This window comes from Mesitornis unicolor, unplaced genomic scaffold, assembly GCF_000695765.1.
Source record: "Mesitornis unicolor isolate BGI_N332 unplaced genomic scaffold, ASM69576v1 scaffold30623, whole genome shotgun sequence".
Taxonomy (NCBI): Eukaryota; Metazoa; Chordata; class Aves; order Mesitornithiformes; family Mesitornithidae; genus Mesitornis; species Mesitornis unicolor.
In genome coordinates, this window is record NW_010174453.1 from 1 (window position 1) to 14564 (window position 14564).

At 49.0% G+C, this 14564-nt stretch overlaps 1 protein-coding gene across 1 annotated transcript; it reads left to right on the top strand.

Moving 5' to 3' along the window:
• Positions 1 to 79: 79 nt before the first annotated feature.
• Positions 80 to 7415, top strand: MRM1 (mitochondrial rRNA methyltransferase 1 homolog (S. cerevisiae); the record flags this gene model as incomplete). Its single annotated transcript, XM_010181058.1, has 4 exons — positions 80 to 646; positions 1104 to 1197; positions 3019 to 3139; positions 7204 to 7415. Coding segments are annotated over 4 exons (994 nt in total), but the record flags the coding sequence as incomplete, so codon positions are not given.
• Between the last annotated feature and the right edge of the window lie 7149 nt (positions 7416 to 14564).

Sequence of the window (14564 nt, forward strand, 5' to 3'; positions counted from 1 at the left end):
GATCGCGCTGGCCAGCTTTCCCCGCCGGCACTCCCAGAGGTTTCTCGGGCAGTGACGAGGTCCTGTGTCCCTCACGAAGACCCGGCCCCACAGAGGCGGCCCCGGCCGGGGGACAAGTCGTACGAGAGCAGGCCGTGCCAGCCCGCAGGGAGCTGTGGAGCTTGCCAGAGGTCGACTTCCCAAAGGCGAGAAAGAGGCTGGAACGAAAGCCTGTGCCCATCGTGAGGGCTGAAGGCTCAGAGATCTTATTTGGGATTGCGCCGTGTTCCCTGGCGCTTTTGCAGTCCAGAAGGAACCTGTTCAGGTTGTTCCTCAAGCAGACCAGCGGCTCTCGGCGGCTTGTTATGAGTGAGTTTGTCCTTCAGGCCACAGCACGGGGAGTCCCAGTGCACTACGTCAAAAGGAGAGAACTGGATGCTCTTTGCAGGGGTCAGGTCCACCAGGGAGTTTGTTTGGAGGCCACTCCTCTCCATTTCAAGAGGTTGGAGGAAGCTGAAAAGCCTGATTTGGGGGGTGAAGAGAGTCCGAACCAACAGCTGATATGGCTGGTGTTGGAGCAGATCCAGGACCCCATGAACCTGGGGGCGCTGCTGCGCTCTGCGTACTTCTTGGGGGTCGACAGAGTGGTGGCGAGCCAGAGGAACAGGTACGGGGTTGATTATCTGTTCCTTCAGCTTTTCTCTGTCTTTTCCCGCTGGCTCCCAGGGAGGTTTCTAGCCTGCATTGCTCCACAGCTTCTTTAGAGGGCTTCCTAGGACTGAGCTCGAGAGCTGAATTTGGCCAGCTGCTGTGTTGCGTTGCGCTCTGCAGGGAGGCTGCAGGATGTGGCATTCAGGACTGGTAAGGAACTTCCCTGGGTACTTTTTGATTTAACCCATTTTGTGTTTCAGCTGTCCACTTGTGCATAAAACCACTGCAACCTACTTCTTGGGTTTATTTCTGTTCTCTATAGGAAAATGTATATGCACAGTGAGTGAGATCTTTAGTGGACTAGTTGGACTTGGGTTGCAGAGGCAAGAAAGGGAAATACAGTAACAGAAGTTCTCCTGGATTTCCTTTTTTGGTCTTATATGACATTTTTCCTTTCTTTTTTTTCTTTGCAGCTGCCCCTTGACTCCAACAGTGAGCAAAGCTAGCTCTGGAGCTATGGAAGTCTTCGATGTCTACAGCACCGATGATCTCCGGAGCTTTTTGAAGGTAGAACAGTCTGCATTTGTTTTCCTTTACCTTTCAGAAAACCTCAAATACTGCATGTATTGAACAGAGTGGAGGTACAGGAAAAGGACTCAGTTATTTGCAGTGTACTGTGTTCCTGCTCTGCATTCGTGTGCTGCCTGTGGTCTGTGCTGTCTCAGAGGACCATGCACCCCCAGTCCCATCCCATTGACTGGGGTAACAGGTCTGAGTTGTGGATCTTTTTCTGGAACATGGCGATGGCAGCGTAACCCTGCGTCTGTCTCCTATATTCAGGCTGTGAGCTCAGTAAGATGGGGTCTGTCTCCTTTCCTCTCCATGGGGACTGGAGCTTGTGCAGCTTGTGCAGGTCTTGCTCACTGTGCAGCAGAGGCAGCATCCCAGGGCCCAGGCACACGATGGCAGCATTGGGCAGCCTTTGGAGCAGCGGAGAGAGGAGAAACCAGGGCTGGTGTGAGGGAGTCTTTTTTACGCTGTACCTATCTGGTGTGGTGAGATAGGGCCCTTTGCAGAACGTGCTGCAAAAGGAAAGGGAATGCACATGAAAAAAAATGATTTATACTGAAACAAACCCAGAGATGTTGCTTTGAATTGTCACAGTGCATCCATTCCCCCGTGATAGCACCGTGTGACTGCTCTAGCTCCTGGTGGAGGTCCCCTGAGCCCTGGCTGGGGACTGGCTGAATGCTGTGTGCACGCAGAGCAGGGAGCTGCAGGCTCTCCCCTGCCCTCCCTTGATCGTGTGGGGTCCCCAGCCCTGGGGCAGCAGTGGGGTTGGAGGGTTCAGCATGGGCTGGGAGGGCAGAGGCTGCAGACCATCAGGGGAATGGAGGCTTCCGGAGTCACTGCGTGCCTTTGTCCCTTTGAGGAAGAGCTCATCATAGTCTGGGATGAGGAAGGGAGGAAGCTGAGCAGAGGCAAGCCTGCACTCTTCCCACTTGGTGCTAGGAAACCTGTGTTGTACCATGTACCACATGAACCCATGTGGTCTGTGGCAGCTGGAGCTCTGGATGATGGTGAAATGAAAGGCACATAAAATACATTGATATTTAATTGAAACAGCTAGAAAAATCACTTTGTTACTGTAAAGCTTGAATTATGAACGTTTTGAGCCATTGCAGCAGTTCATTTAATTGGGCCCAGATTCGCTGGCCTAACGCTTGGCATTCCCTGGCCGGTGTAAATTTGCTATAACATCATGTAAAAGTGCCAGTTTCACAGGAAATGAAGCTGACAAGAAGTGGCAGGTTTTTTTATTGTTAAAATGGATTTCTGAGACAAATAATTAAGGTTCCTTCGTTGTGCGGGACACTGCATGTTGAGTGCCCTGCCTTTTGTATGAGCTGGATTTTGGCATCTTAGTGTGAAAACGTGCGCTTGTATTTGAAAACGTTACTGTGGGGTTCTGGCGGCTCAGCCTGTGCCTGAGAACTTCCACTGCGTTGCTCTGTGGATTAGCTTTATGCTGATTTGTTTCAACACTGCTCTTTTTGTATGCTCTCCTGGCAAAAGCCTTCCTAGAACTGTTGTATGTGAGCAAAAAAACCCAGCTTTTCAGTTGCTGCTTGCTTGCTGAACTGGAATAAACACCAGAAGGAAAATTACTTTTTTTTATTATTCTTTTTGTTTTTTTTTCCTTAAGTCAAGGTTTGTGTGGTGGTACTGGGAGAATTTTGGTGGTGAAAATTCAAGGGATGCCAAAAAAAACTAGAAAAGCCAGTCAGCTTAACTGAAAACATTAAAAAAATGTGTTTGCATACCTGACTTCTTTCTAAGCTTGAAAAGTAGGCAATTTTAAAACGTTTGTTTCCTTTCCCTTTCTAGGCTAAAGCTGCAGAAGGCTGGGAAGTTGTGGGAACAGTCAGCAAGCCTGAGGATGTGGAAAATGTTCCTGTCATCAGTTGCTCGGAATTTCGGTGGAATAAACCTGTTATTATAGTAATAGGTATTTCAGTTTTAATTTCAATACAGACCTCTGGGCTTGGTGGAAGTGTGCGTGTGAGGGAGCAGTCAGGGTGATGCTTCACCAGTTGCAGGTCTGTTAGGTTACCTCACACTTTGGCCTGGAAGAGAAAAGCTAAGCAAGAAGATTTGGCTGCAAATGAAATAGAGACCCAGAAGAAGAGAGGGGAAGCCAAGAAGCCTCCCAGTAGGAAGTGCAGGAACAAACCAGTTTGTGTAGATGAACAGGGAGTTCAGCAGCTGCAGAGGGTCTGGATGGCAGGTTTTGGTGGCAGCACAGGTCTGGATCAGCACAGCCACAGTGTGGTGGTTTGCACTGTATTGTGCAGCTCTTTTGATCCCGTCCTAGAGCCCTGAACCGGAATTTTCTGTGTTGGTGAACCACAAACCAGAGTGAGAGACCTAGAGGGTATGTGTCTGCTCTTGCTACGCTGAGGCTGTAATGGTGAGCCCTGCCATGTCTTTGCTCTGTCATGTTTCCTCTTAGAAAACAGGAATATACCTCTGTGCCAGGTCTGGAAAGAAGCACGAGGAGCTGTTGCTGGGCATGGTCTGGACCCAAAGTTGGGCTTTGTGGCACAGAGACCACCACGGAGACCGGTCAGTGGCTGCTTTTGTGTGCAGAGGAGAAGGCGGGAGCCGTTGGCGACTGCGGTGTTGGCAAGAGGAGCGGCTGTAACCTCCTCCTGCCAGTCCTGTGCGCTGTTTGAGCAGTGGGTGCTGCTTTCCTGAGCACCTGAACTGGACGATTCCTGCAGAGACCTCTGCTTCTGCCCCCTCTTTGTGTAGAGAATACTTGCAAAGGATGCCGTCTTTTCTAGGCAGAGTTTGGGGTTGTGCAGCCTCCCAGAAGGTGAAGAGAAAGGCAGTAATAGCCTCGTGGCAGCTAGAGAAAGAAATTCACCCAGGAGTGCTTCTCTAGGCACCCTGGTGCGGCCATGCTGTAGCCCCCCACTTTGTGTCACCTGGCACAAGAGCTGGTTTGAGCTTTCACACTTGGAAGTAGTGTGATGCTGGCGCTGAGCCATCAAGGGGCTGTAATCCTGCCCTGTGCTGCGGTTTTCTCAGCTCAGACGACATTCCTTTAATTAAAATGTTTATTGAACTCCTAGAAATACTGACAAGACAATGCTGCAAATCTGGCATCTCTACAAGATGTGTGGTGCTGTATTATAAAGGGAGCAGGGAGGCTGGCAGTGCTGCTGATGGACCACAAAGAAATGCATCCAGAAACGACAACACTACCAGAAGAAAGGAAGGGGGTGAAAGTGGCAGTGGTGTCGTTACCTTGAATTATGAGAGATTTCTTCAGGAAAAAGTCCAAATATCCTTTTGTCAAGGGAGATTGGAGGCTGATTGGTAGATGCATGAGGAGAGCTCCCAGACCTTGCAGCAGTAATGATTTCAACTCTCTGCTGAGCACTAACTCTTCGCTGAAAAGAAAATTGAACATTACAGTCGTCTGATGCTGGGGTTGTTTGAAGAAACGTCCTAGATCTGAATATGTAGCGCACCCGCTGCTGCAGAGAGCAGCAGAGATAATTTAGCATGGTAGTGAGCTTCCTAGCATTGCGCAGATTGTCTTGTGAGTTAAGCAGTTTCAGACTTGAATTCACCCTCCTGGCATCCTCGCCGGCTTGGCAGAGAGTGAGTTGGACAGTCCAGCTTAATGTTGTCTGCACCGGAGTCGCTGCCGAAGGTGACAGGCAGGCTGGCTGCCCTAAAGACTGGGAGCCGTGTGCGGACAGGGACAGATTGGGAGCACTTAGGTGTCTGAGCAAGAAGAGTTTCTGGGTAATTTGTTCTTCTTACACCTTCAGTGCTTAGCTTGGGGTTTAAGACTGTTCGTGGAATTGGTTTTATCAAGATGCTCGTTTTGCATGTTTCTCTGAACTGCCAGCACGGCTGCTTCTGCCTGGATTTGAACTTCCTGCACTGGAAACTGCAGTTGTTACAGTGGTGTTAATTGTAAATGGGGCAGAAAACCTGTTTTAATCGTTTCAGCCAAGCTCTGACTCTGGCCGTTGAGGCCTGTCAGTGAGGGACAAAGCTAAGAGCTGGAAGTCAAAGATCTGAAGTGGGAAGTGTTTTGTTCACCAGTATAAACTAGGATTTAATCTGATTCAGTCAGTGTGCCCTCCCTCGTGTCACACCCTGCAAGTCTTTTTGCCCTGAATTTATGGTTCCTAATTATTTTAAGCAGCCAGAGCCATAAAAAGCTTTGTAAAAGCTGGAAGCGAAATTGCTACCTTTATTAGGAATCGTAAGACCCCTATCATGGAGAGGAGAGGATTACTCCAGGAGCCATTGCACCTCTGGCAAAAGCAGCTGTCCCAGTTGGAGAGTCCCACAAGAGTGTGGTTTGAGAGGCTCAGGAGGCAAATATGACTGTAAGTTGTAAAACCTTTCTGTGTTGAATCAGGAAAAATTAGGATAATATACTTGTTTTTTCTCGAAGCATCCCTAGAGAGCCACAGTCGAGCCCTGAAGAGGCAGGTGGGGCCGTGGGAGGCCTGGCTTTGATTTCCTGTGTCACCTAGGCTTCCCCTGTGACCTTCACCCAGGCCTTGGTGGCACTTCTGGCTTACAGCAAGAGGACAGTAATGGTTAGGATGGGATTTTGGTTTTCTGAAGGCTCATTTATGCCAGGCAGAGGGTGCTTTTGCCTGTGTGGCTTATTTTATGGAGGAAGATGACACAAGATGCATTCCCCAAAGCATTCTTTTCCTTACACAAGATGCATCTTGCAGTTAGATCAGGCCAGCAAAACATGTGACTGGGCCTCAGCTTCCAGTCTGTGAAATGGGAATGACAACACTTTCCTAGCCTGTGTGCTTGGGCAGAGGGGCGTCACACAGATCAGTACATAGGGACCTGCTGGGGAGGTGCTGTACGTGTGCACCAGGGGAAGAATTTTGTGGCAGCTCAGCCCAGCAAGGGCCTTGTTTGTCTTGTGGAGGGGTGAGTCTCCAGTGACATAGAAAGTGCCTAAACATCCACGTATGCTGTTAAAACTTCGGGTAAATGTCTAAGTTCAGGTGAGCTGAGCGAGTCCTTGGTGGCAGCACTGGTCACACAGACAGAGGCGCAGAAGCCCTTGGCAGGCAACGTGTCTGCCCTGGCAGTGCTGTCCTAGGACGAGTCTGGGGTTTGGCTGGGGCTGGGATGTGGCTGTGGAAGGGGAACGTTTGGCTTCCAGCATGTAGAGCTTGATTTGTCAGAGGGCAAGCACGTCTTTGAAATGAGCTGGGTGTTGCAGCTGTGTAGCTGTCTGTGTAGCTCTAAATAATGAATGTGGAAGAATTCTTTGGGGAGCTGAGCGGGCTGGGAGGTCTGTGGGCTTCTGCATTTTCACTTGTCTGCACGCAGGATTGTTTAAAGCCTCTCCCTTTCCATTTCCCTTTGTGACAGTGTGAGTCAAACAACTACTAATGACCTGGGATAGATTTCAACTCTGTTTCACTAGTGTATCAGCCCAAACATATCAGGGCTGTTGGATGGTTTAACAACTAATCAATTGAAGCCTCTGGTTAAACTGTCTGCATTCACAAGTTGCACCCAGCTGGTGGTACTGTGTGCTGAAAAAGCTGAACCTGTGACTATCAATAGGGATGTGGGATTTGCTGGACCAGATCACACCCATGGCCCCTGCCTTGTCCCTCTGACAGCAGCCAGCCCACGCATGTGGGCAGCCGTCTGCTGGCATGGTGGCTGTTTACCCAGAGGATCGTCGCCCTCAGGCTACTGTGCTCTTGTGCTTTATGCTGTGCATGCAGGGGTGTTGCACAGGTATTCCTCAAAAATGCTTCAGATGCTGGAAAATGGATCCGGAGAGGCTGAAGTGGGCCAGGAAGGGAAGGGAGGTGAGGTGCCTGTCTTGCCTCTGGCAGTTCTTGGCTGCTGCTATGTGGGAGCTGGTGACTTTGCTGGTGAGCTTAGGGGCAGGGTGTAGTTGGGATGGAGCATTAGCAAGAACTGTACTCTGGAGCAGAAAAAGGGATGTGGCAGTGGCTGTGAGCTGACCTGAGCAGTGTCTTTGTCCTGCAGGCAGTGAAGGTGACGGGCTTTCCCTGGAGACGCAGCTCCTGTGCCATCGGATGCTGGCCATACCCCCTGGCAGAGCACTGCACCCTGGGATCGAGTCGCTGAATGTGTCTGTTGCTACTGGTAAAAACAGTTCTGAGTTCAAAGGCATCATAGCCCAAATTTCTGTATTTAATAACCAGACAGGACTGCAGAACAATGTTCTTGTAGTTTAAAAAAATATATTTTTAAAGTTTATGTTTACTTTCTTACAGGTATTCTTCTGCACTCCATCTGCAGCCAAAAGATGAGGCATGGTGACTGAAGTTTTTTTTATTTGATGGGGGAAGCTGCTCGGCATTTTGTGGCTGTGCTCTGTCGGTGTGGATATGGAAGTGCTCTTTCCAGGATCTTCATCATCACTGCAAGTTACAGGCAGAACCCCACTGACCCGAGCTGCATCTTGACTGATGCCTGATACCACCAGAGCCCTGGCTCAGTGCTGCAGTCAGACACCTGTGTGTGATAGGTAACACCTCCCACCAGCACCTTGGAGGAGTGGCTGTAAGGAAGGGAGACAAAGCTGGGTTTTAAAAACAGACAGCCAAATCCTTCAGTTTTTGCAGTAAAATACCTGGTGATGGCGGCGAGCTCTGTGCTTGTTGCATGGGAGACTTTGTACATTGCTTGTGCTGTGGGGAGAATTTGGGCTGTAGGTGGGAGCTGGTGCTTGGCTGGTGCTGCTGAGAGCAGCTGTGCCCTGTGCCTGCTACCTGCTTTACAGCCAAGAGAGTGCTGGTGATATCCAGGTATGATCTGGGACTACTTGGTAGCAATCTCTTCATGACAAGGTGGTTTCTCTGTTACATATTGCTGCTTGAATGTCTGAAAACACACTGTGTTGTGTTTGGTTGTAAACCATGTTGCAGCCCTGCCAAAGGATGGACAGGAGCTGTTAGAAAACAGCTGTAGCAGGGAAAAATGCAGCCCATTGAAATAAAACCTCTGTAAAGATTGGCTGTAGACTCCAATCAATCCTTTTTGTGTCATCTATAAATCCAGGTGTGATTAGTGGAACAGGGCACTTCCTTCATGTGGGAAGGGGAATTGGAATCGGGAGCTTGTTCTCTTCTTTCGGGAAGTTTTCTTTCCATGCTGGGCCTGATCCTGCTGCATGCTGAGCTGCCCCAGCATCACCATCCCCACTGATGGCATGGGAGGGAGTGAGGGTGGCTTCATTTGCAAATATCCTGGTTGGAAACCAGGCTGGCTAAATTATTGAGAACCAAATGAATGTTATCACTTAGCACCTTAATTATTTTATTTAGCTACTGTGGCCCTTTGCATAGGATTCCTCATTAACACTTAATTTACAGTGCCCTTTAGGGATAATTTCAAACAATTCAGCTTAGACTCCCACTTCCCCCCCTTCCAAATGAACAAGTAAATCACTCAGAGTGACTAATTAGGACTTTCCTTTGAGCTAAATGAAGTCTCTAAACCGGGCTGTGGATGTGGAGGTTTTTCCAATGTGGCCCTGGCCCATGGGTGCTGTGGTGGGGGTGGCTGTGGGGCTGGGGACTCCCTGGGTGCCTGGGATGGGGGACAGGACACAGCTCTGCAGCTGCCGTGGCCACAGGGACTTTGCCCACCTACGTGGGAAGGGCAGACGTGGGAGCCAGCGCTGGGCTTTCATGCAGCCCATTGCCTGATTGGGGTCTTATTTCCCTCTCCTGCTCAGAGACCTCTGTGCGGTGGCCACGGAGGTGTCTCAGGGCCACATCTGTCCCCTTAACTGCTAGCGGTCCTCAAGGAGCCCCACGAGAAGGTTTGTGACCTCTTGGTTTGCAGATGGGATCCTGCACAGCTTTGCAGAGGTGTTGAGTCCTCACTTCTGTGTCTGTGGCTGTGGTGGAGAGGGTGCCTGGCACGGTGGCACGTATCCTCAGCTGTGTCTGCCCTTGTGCCCTCTCCTGTGGAAAGGGACAACCCCCAAATTCCCCCAAACGATGACTGTAGAACGAGTGGGGCTTTGGTGTCCAGGTGTGAAGGTAAGCTGGTCACCAAATAGTGAACTGGGGCATTGCTGGCGTGACAGCTCTTGGGCGGGTGCGTAGCACTTGCATTTTGTGAGCTGAAAGTGTCTTTTATTTTAATGTTGAAATTAAAAGGCTCAGGGCCAGGATAGCTGCAGGCCAACTCCCCCTGTCAGCACTGCTCCTGCAGCAGTGGGTGCCCCAGCAGAGGGGGCCCGTGGCTCAGATTTGCTCATGTTCCAGAAAGATTCAGGCTTGAGGCTAACTGAATCCTTCCTTTCGAGCAGCAGGGATGGGGATAAAGCCGTTTCTTTATTCTTGGCCTATAGGTAAGTATGTATATGTTTCTGATTTCCTAGGAACTGCAGTTTCTCCTTTTTGCTTTTAGGTTTGAGCAGTACTTTAATAAGATGAGGCACTTCACTGGGTTTGTGTGTGTTAGGGAAAGCCGGGTGCCATCAGACTGTGCTTAGCCGTGCCGGCTTGCCCCCTCGAAGGGGTAGGCAGGTGAGGAGTGGTGGAGCAGCTTCTTTACCTCTGGAAGGCTCCCAGAGAGCTTTGAAACCTCAGTGCCGACAGGGTGAGCGAGGGAGATAGAAGTTCCCGCAGTCGCTTGTCCATTGGTCCAGCAGCCACCGTGACTCCCCTGGAAATTTCCCGGTACAGCCGCTGTATCCGCAGAGCACCTTGGTTTGGTGCCTCCTCAGAGGAGGCTTACTGAGAGTTGCACGACTCTTGAATTTGAAGAAGCAGGAATTTGCGTGTGTAACTGGGGCTGCAGCTCAGACTTTTTTCCTTGAGAGCTGCCACACGCTTCTGCGAGCGCAGTAAATCCCGCTCCACATGGCTCTGCTGTTTGTGTTTAGCCCGGTTCCCTCCTGGAAACTTCTGGCCCCGCTTTGTTTCACTGGGATCCCCCTCTGCCACCACCCAGACGGCTTTTGGATGCGTGTATCACGGCCGATGCTTCCTCCTTCAAACCCAACTCCATCCTGCTCCGGGCTGAGACCCGTGAGAAGCACGGGGACCTCTGCACGGTCACACCTTTGGAGATGGAGCTTTGTGCTGTGCAATTTGCCCCGATCTAATAAATGCGATCCATTAATTGGATCATTGCCTGCTTCTCCAGTTAATTTCCTGGATATTTTTAAATGTTAAAATGTAGCTTTTATAGTCTTTCATTATTTTTAGCCTTAAGCTTGACAATAATTGTCCCTGTAATGTAACTGTAAAAAACTCCTGGCTTTATATCATAAAGGAGGACATTAATTGTCTTTTTTTTGTGTACATCAGCAAGATCAAAACATGCTTCCTGATTACTTCTGTTTGTACATACAGTCTCTTTGATATTTAGATATGAACAAAGTGTGTGTGTGTAATTTGAAAGTCAATTCTTCCCTCTCTGCTGCTTGTCATGCATTCCTCTCAGAGGCTTATTTACCAAATTGATTTTAAAATTTAGTAATTGCCCTTCCAAAATGATTTCTCAATAATCAAAGTGTCTCTAAGCACAGTGGCAAAATATTTGTCCTTCTTGGTTCAGAAGATGTGCTCCACGCCTCGGCCTTTTTATCCCAGGACGAGGGCAAACACAAATCTTTTCATCTCCCAAAATCCACTCCCGGGAGAGTTGGCTGCCAGAGCAGCTCAGCTCGTGCCCCAGATTGCGCCTTTGCAGCACAGATTATCAACACGACTGAAAAAAATCCCATTCCATCACGTCCACCCCTGGGTCCCCTGAGGTTTCCTGGGGCTGGAAGGGCTTTGGGGCAGAGAACGCCCTGGTCTTTGCAAAGCTGGGTGGTGCCGGGGACAGCGTGAGACTGGGGCAGTGCTGGGAACGCCGCCCAAGGGAGGAATCCTCCCCATCAGAGTTTGTAAATGTAATCAACCTTGAGGTCTTGTTACTTCCACAGGTGCAATTAACATTACCATCTGCTAATCCATGATTAACAATGTTTACAAATATGCTACAACATGTTAAAATGTGCCGGCACTTTTTTTTCCTCTTTTTTTTTCTCCTTTTTCTCTCGGCTGGCAGCGCCGTGGGGGCCTTCCCGATGGAGGGCTCCCTGTACCCCGCCGTTAATTCACAGGCGTTTTGCTTTCATTATTTAAAAGTGCTGTTAAACTCCAAACCGGCTGTAGGAATGACAAGTTCAAATCAGGAGGTCAGTGCTGCTAAATGGGATTTAATTGCACGGGGGTTAAGGTACAAACTGATGAATCTGAATAATCAAACTTTGTGGGGAGCAACATATGGCGCAGGTTAAAGAAAATTTTTATTGATCGTCCCACATCTGATGTGTTAATGGGATGGCAGTCTTTGCTTTGGGTTTGATATTGATGTGAAGTTTTAATAATGTCACACAGCAATATTGTGGAGGGGTTTATGATTTAAAAAAAAAAAGTGTTTTCTATTAACTGCGTTTTTCTTCTTAAAGCAGAGAGGAATACATTATACTGCTACTGTATGTCCTCCAGATCTAGGTTACATGTAATTGCTTGGTAATTGGTAGAACCATGTAAAAGCCATGGTATTTGCCAGTAAACCTTCCTAAGTTACCATGAAATTGAAGTGTGATATTTATTCTCTGTAAAACTTGCCGCCCAAATCTCGTGCACAATCAGGTTTGGTTACCGCAGAGGCGTTTCTGTGGTGGCTGTGCCGTGTGTAACCCCTTGCATTTTGCACTGATATCACCCTGCGACTGGGGGGGTCTGAATGGGAGGTTAAGGAGTTCTTTGGCTTCAAGGGAAGGTGCTTTAACGTCCCTTGGGCTTCAGTCTTGGGATTATTAAAGATATGTTGAGGCCCCGCTCAAAATGATGGAGGTTTTGAGGTAGCCGGATAAGTTCTTGTAGTGTTTTCATGGGACTGGGAATAATAACTACGTTTGTGATGTTTTTGAAGCCTCAGGAGATCAGTATCTGTTGCTACTCAAGGTGCACTGTTCGAGTCGCCTGTGTTTTAGCCTCTTGTTGTGTAGGATGTCTGAAACTGTTCCCATCTTGGCAATCTCCATGGTTTAACCATGACTTTGGTCGGGAGGCCTCCAGACATGCATGGGCTCATGTGTGAGGAGCCTGTGCACAGAGGTTTTCCCCCTCCTGCAAAAGGGCTGGGTGGGTTCAGTGATCTCTCCTTACTTCCCGCTGTGTGGCTTTAAATATGGGCAGAAATAATTGCCTTGCTTATGATCAATAGTTTTATACACCTTAAAAATGTAACAATACACCGGGAACTGATGCAAAGTTAAACCTGGCAATTCTGGGGTTTTTTTTGCTGGCCTGTTTTAGAATCTGCAAACTCAGCAGAGTTTCCCCACGCCCGTGAAGCAGTAGCTCAGCTGTTTTCTCTGAAGATCTGAACATCGCATCCTGCGCATCTCATGGATCCGGCCCCACTCTGCTGGGTCCCGTTTCACAGGGAGGCTGCGGTGGCTGCAGTTGGGTATAGATGTCCTTTCTTCACATCTGTTAAAGCTGCCTTTGAAAGGTTTGTACAGCAGATAAAAAGGCCACCCGACCCTGGCGGTTTGGAATCCTGGTGAGGTGTTACTGAAATATCCGAGCCTCAAACTGCCCCTGGGAGAGTGGGCAGAGGGGACACACTCAGCCCCACGGAGCAGCTCGAGGCAACCAGTGCTGCTGCGTGCTCGGGTCAAAGCCTGCATGCCTATATAAATCGTTAGTGCTACTTCAATGTCTAATGAATTATGGGAGCAATTGTGGCCTGCTTGTCCTGCAGGAGGCAATGAAGAGTAGAATGATGCTTTCCCTCCTCTCCTCTTTCCATCACCTAAAGCTGCGATTTTGGTTTTCCCATTTTGAAAGCTTTTGCTGCAGATGTGCCTTTTCCTTCACGCTTTTGGGGGGTCAGGAAGGGCTGTACGCTGACTCCTGTTTGCAGACATGCCAGGGCACACCAGCACAGACCCGACACCGCAGCAACCCCTCACTGCCACCTCGGCTGCTTTGGGAAATGTCCCCTTCTCTTGTGTGGGATCAAGTGGTGGGGACCAGCGTGGGGCTGGGGCAGAGGGGAGGTGGGGACAGTGGCTGAGAACAGGTAGTGGACAATGGAGCAGTGCCGTGGGCCGTGCAGGACGGAGGTTGTCCCAGCAGTGCTGTAGCCAAGTGTCCTTGTACATGCTTATGTTGAGGTATGGGACAGCATCATACATTATATAGAGGTGACATGGAGGTAGGGCAAGGGGAGTTCCCCCTTTCCCATCTGGGATCCACGAGGGAATTGTCAAGCAGAACAGGTAGAAGCGAGAGCGACACACAAGTGTTTGCCTTCCCCTGCAGAATGCAGGAGGTGGTGGTGTCTGGCGGCGCCGTCGCAGCTTTGCCAACCCTCATTAGCACCTTTCGGCAAAGCAGAGCTTATTCAAACCATATCACATGTCTTTTGCTGGAGATTGCATCTGTGCCTAATATGCATTTTTATATAAACAAGGGTACGAAATGGCCTTTCAGTTCCCTCTGTAATGTCTTTTTTAATGGAAGGTCCTGAATTAAGAACATATATATATATATGACTCTAAGAATTTTCTATGTGATATTGAAAACCTATTGTAAAATAGGATTTCTTCTTGCAAAATTATTTTAATGAGGTTCCAGTTTATTTCCAGGCTATATTTTACTTATTTAATCCTCCAGAGGGGTTTTTCAGAGGCAGCATCTCATTTTCAATGCAACTCTTCTTAACATTAGGGAAAACTACCTTTCTGAAATGCATGAAGGGGAAAAAAAAAACAAGAACCAGAGGAAGATGTACGAGATAAGAATAAACTTGAAAAGCTTTGAGGTGGTTTATGGCTTCTCTTGAAAGAATAACAGTTCATGTATTTTTGTTATGGTGTGGTTTAATGATGCTTGCAGGAAAAAGATAAGGTAGAAATGGAAATATAAAATTAAACCAGCAAAGTGAATGTGATTATTTTAGTTACTAGTATTACCTGGGGAAAATGCTCTTGGGGTTTTTTATCTAGACTAAATATTTGCTTTTCTACAAGGGAAGGCCCTCGGCATCTCCTGGCACAAGAGGGGGAAATGATGTGTTCCTGTGGTCCAGCAACCATGGGAGGCCAAGGGTGTCTGCCAGAGCCCCGACTGCCCCCTGGGTGCTCGTGGGGGGGTGGTCCAGGGTTGTGTTGGGTGCTGTGGTGGGGAGATGTCCCCAGAGAGGGGCTTCACAGCCTCCCCGCAGCATCTGTGCCACTGCGTCACTGTGGGCACCCTGAACAGGTCAGGGGGAGCAAGGTGGGGGCACGGTGGGACCCTGGTTCCAGCAACTGTGTGTGAGGGGCTTTGTGCCCGTTCTGGAGGAATTTCCTTCAC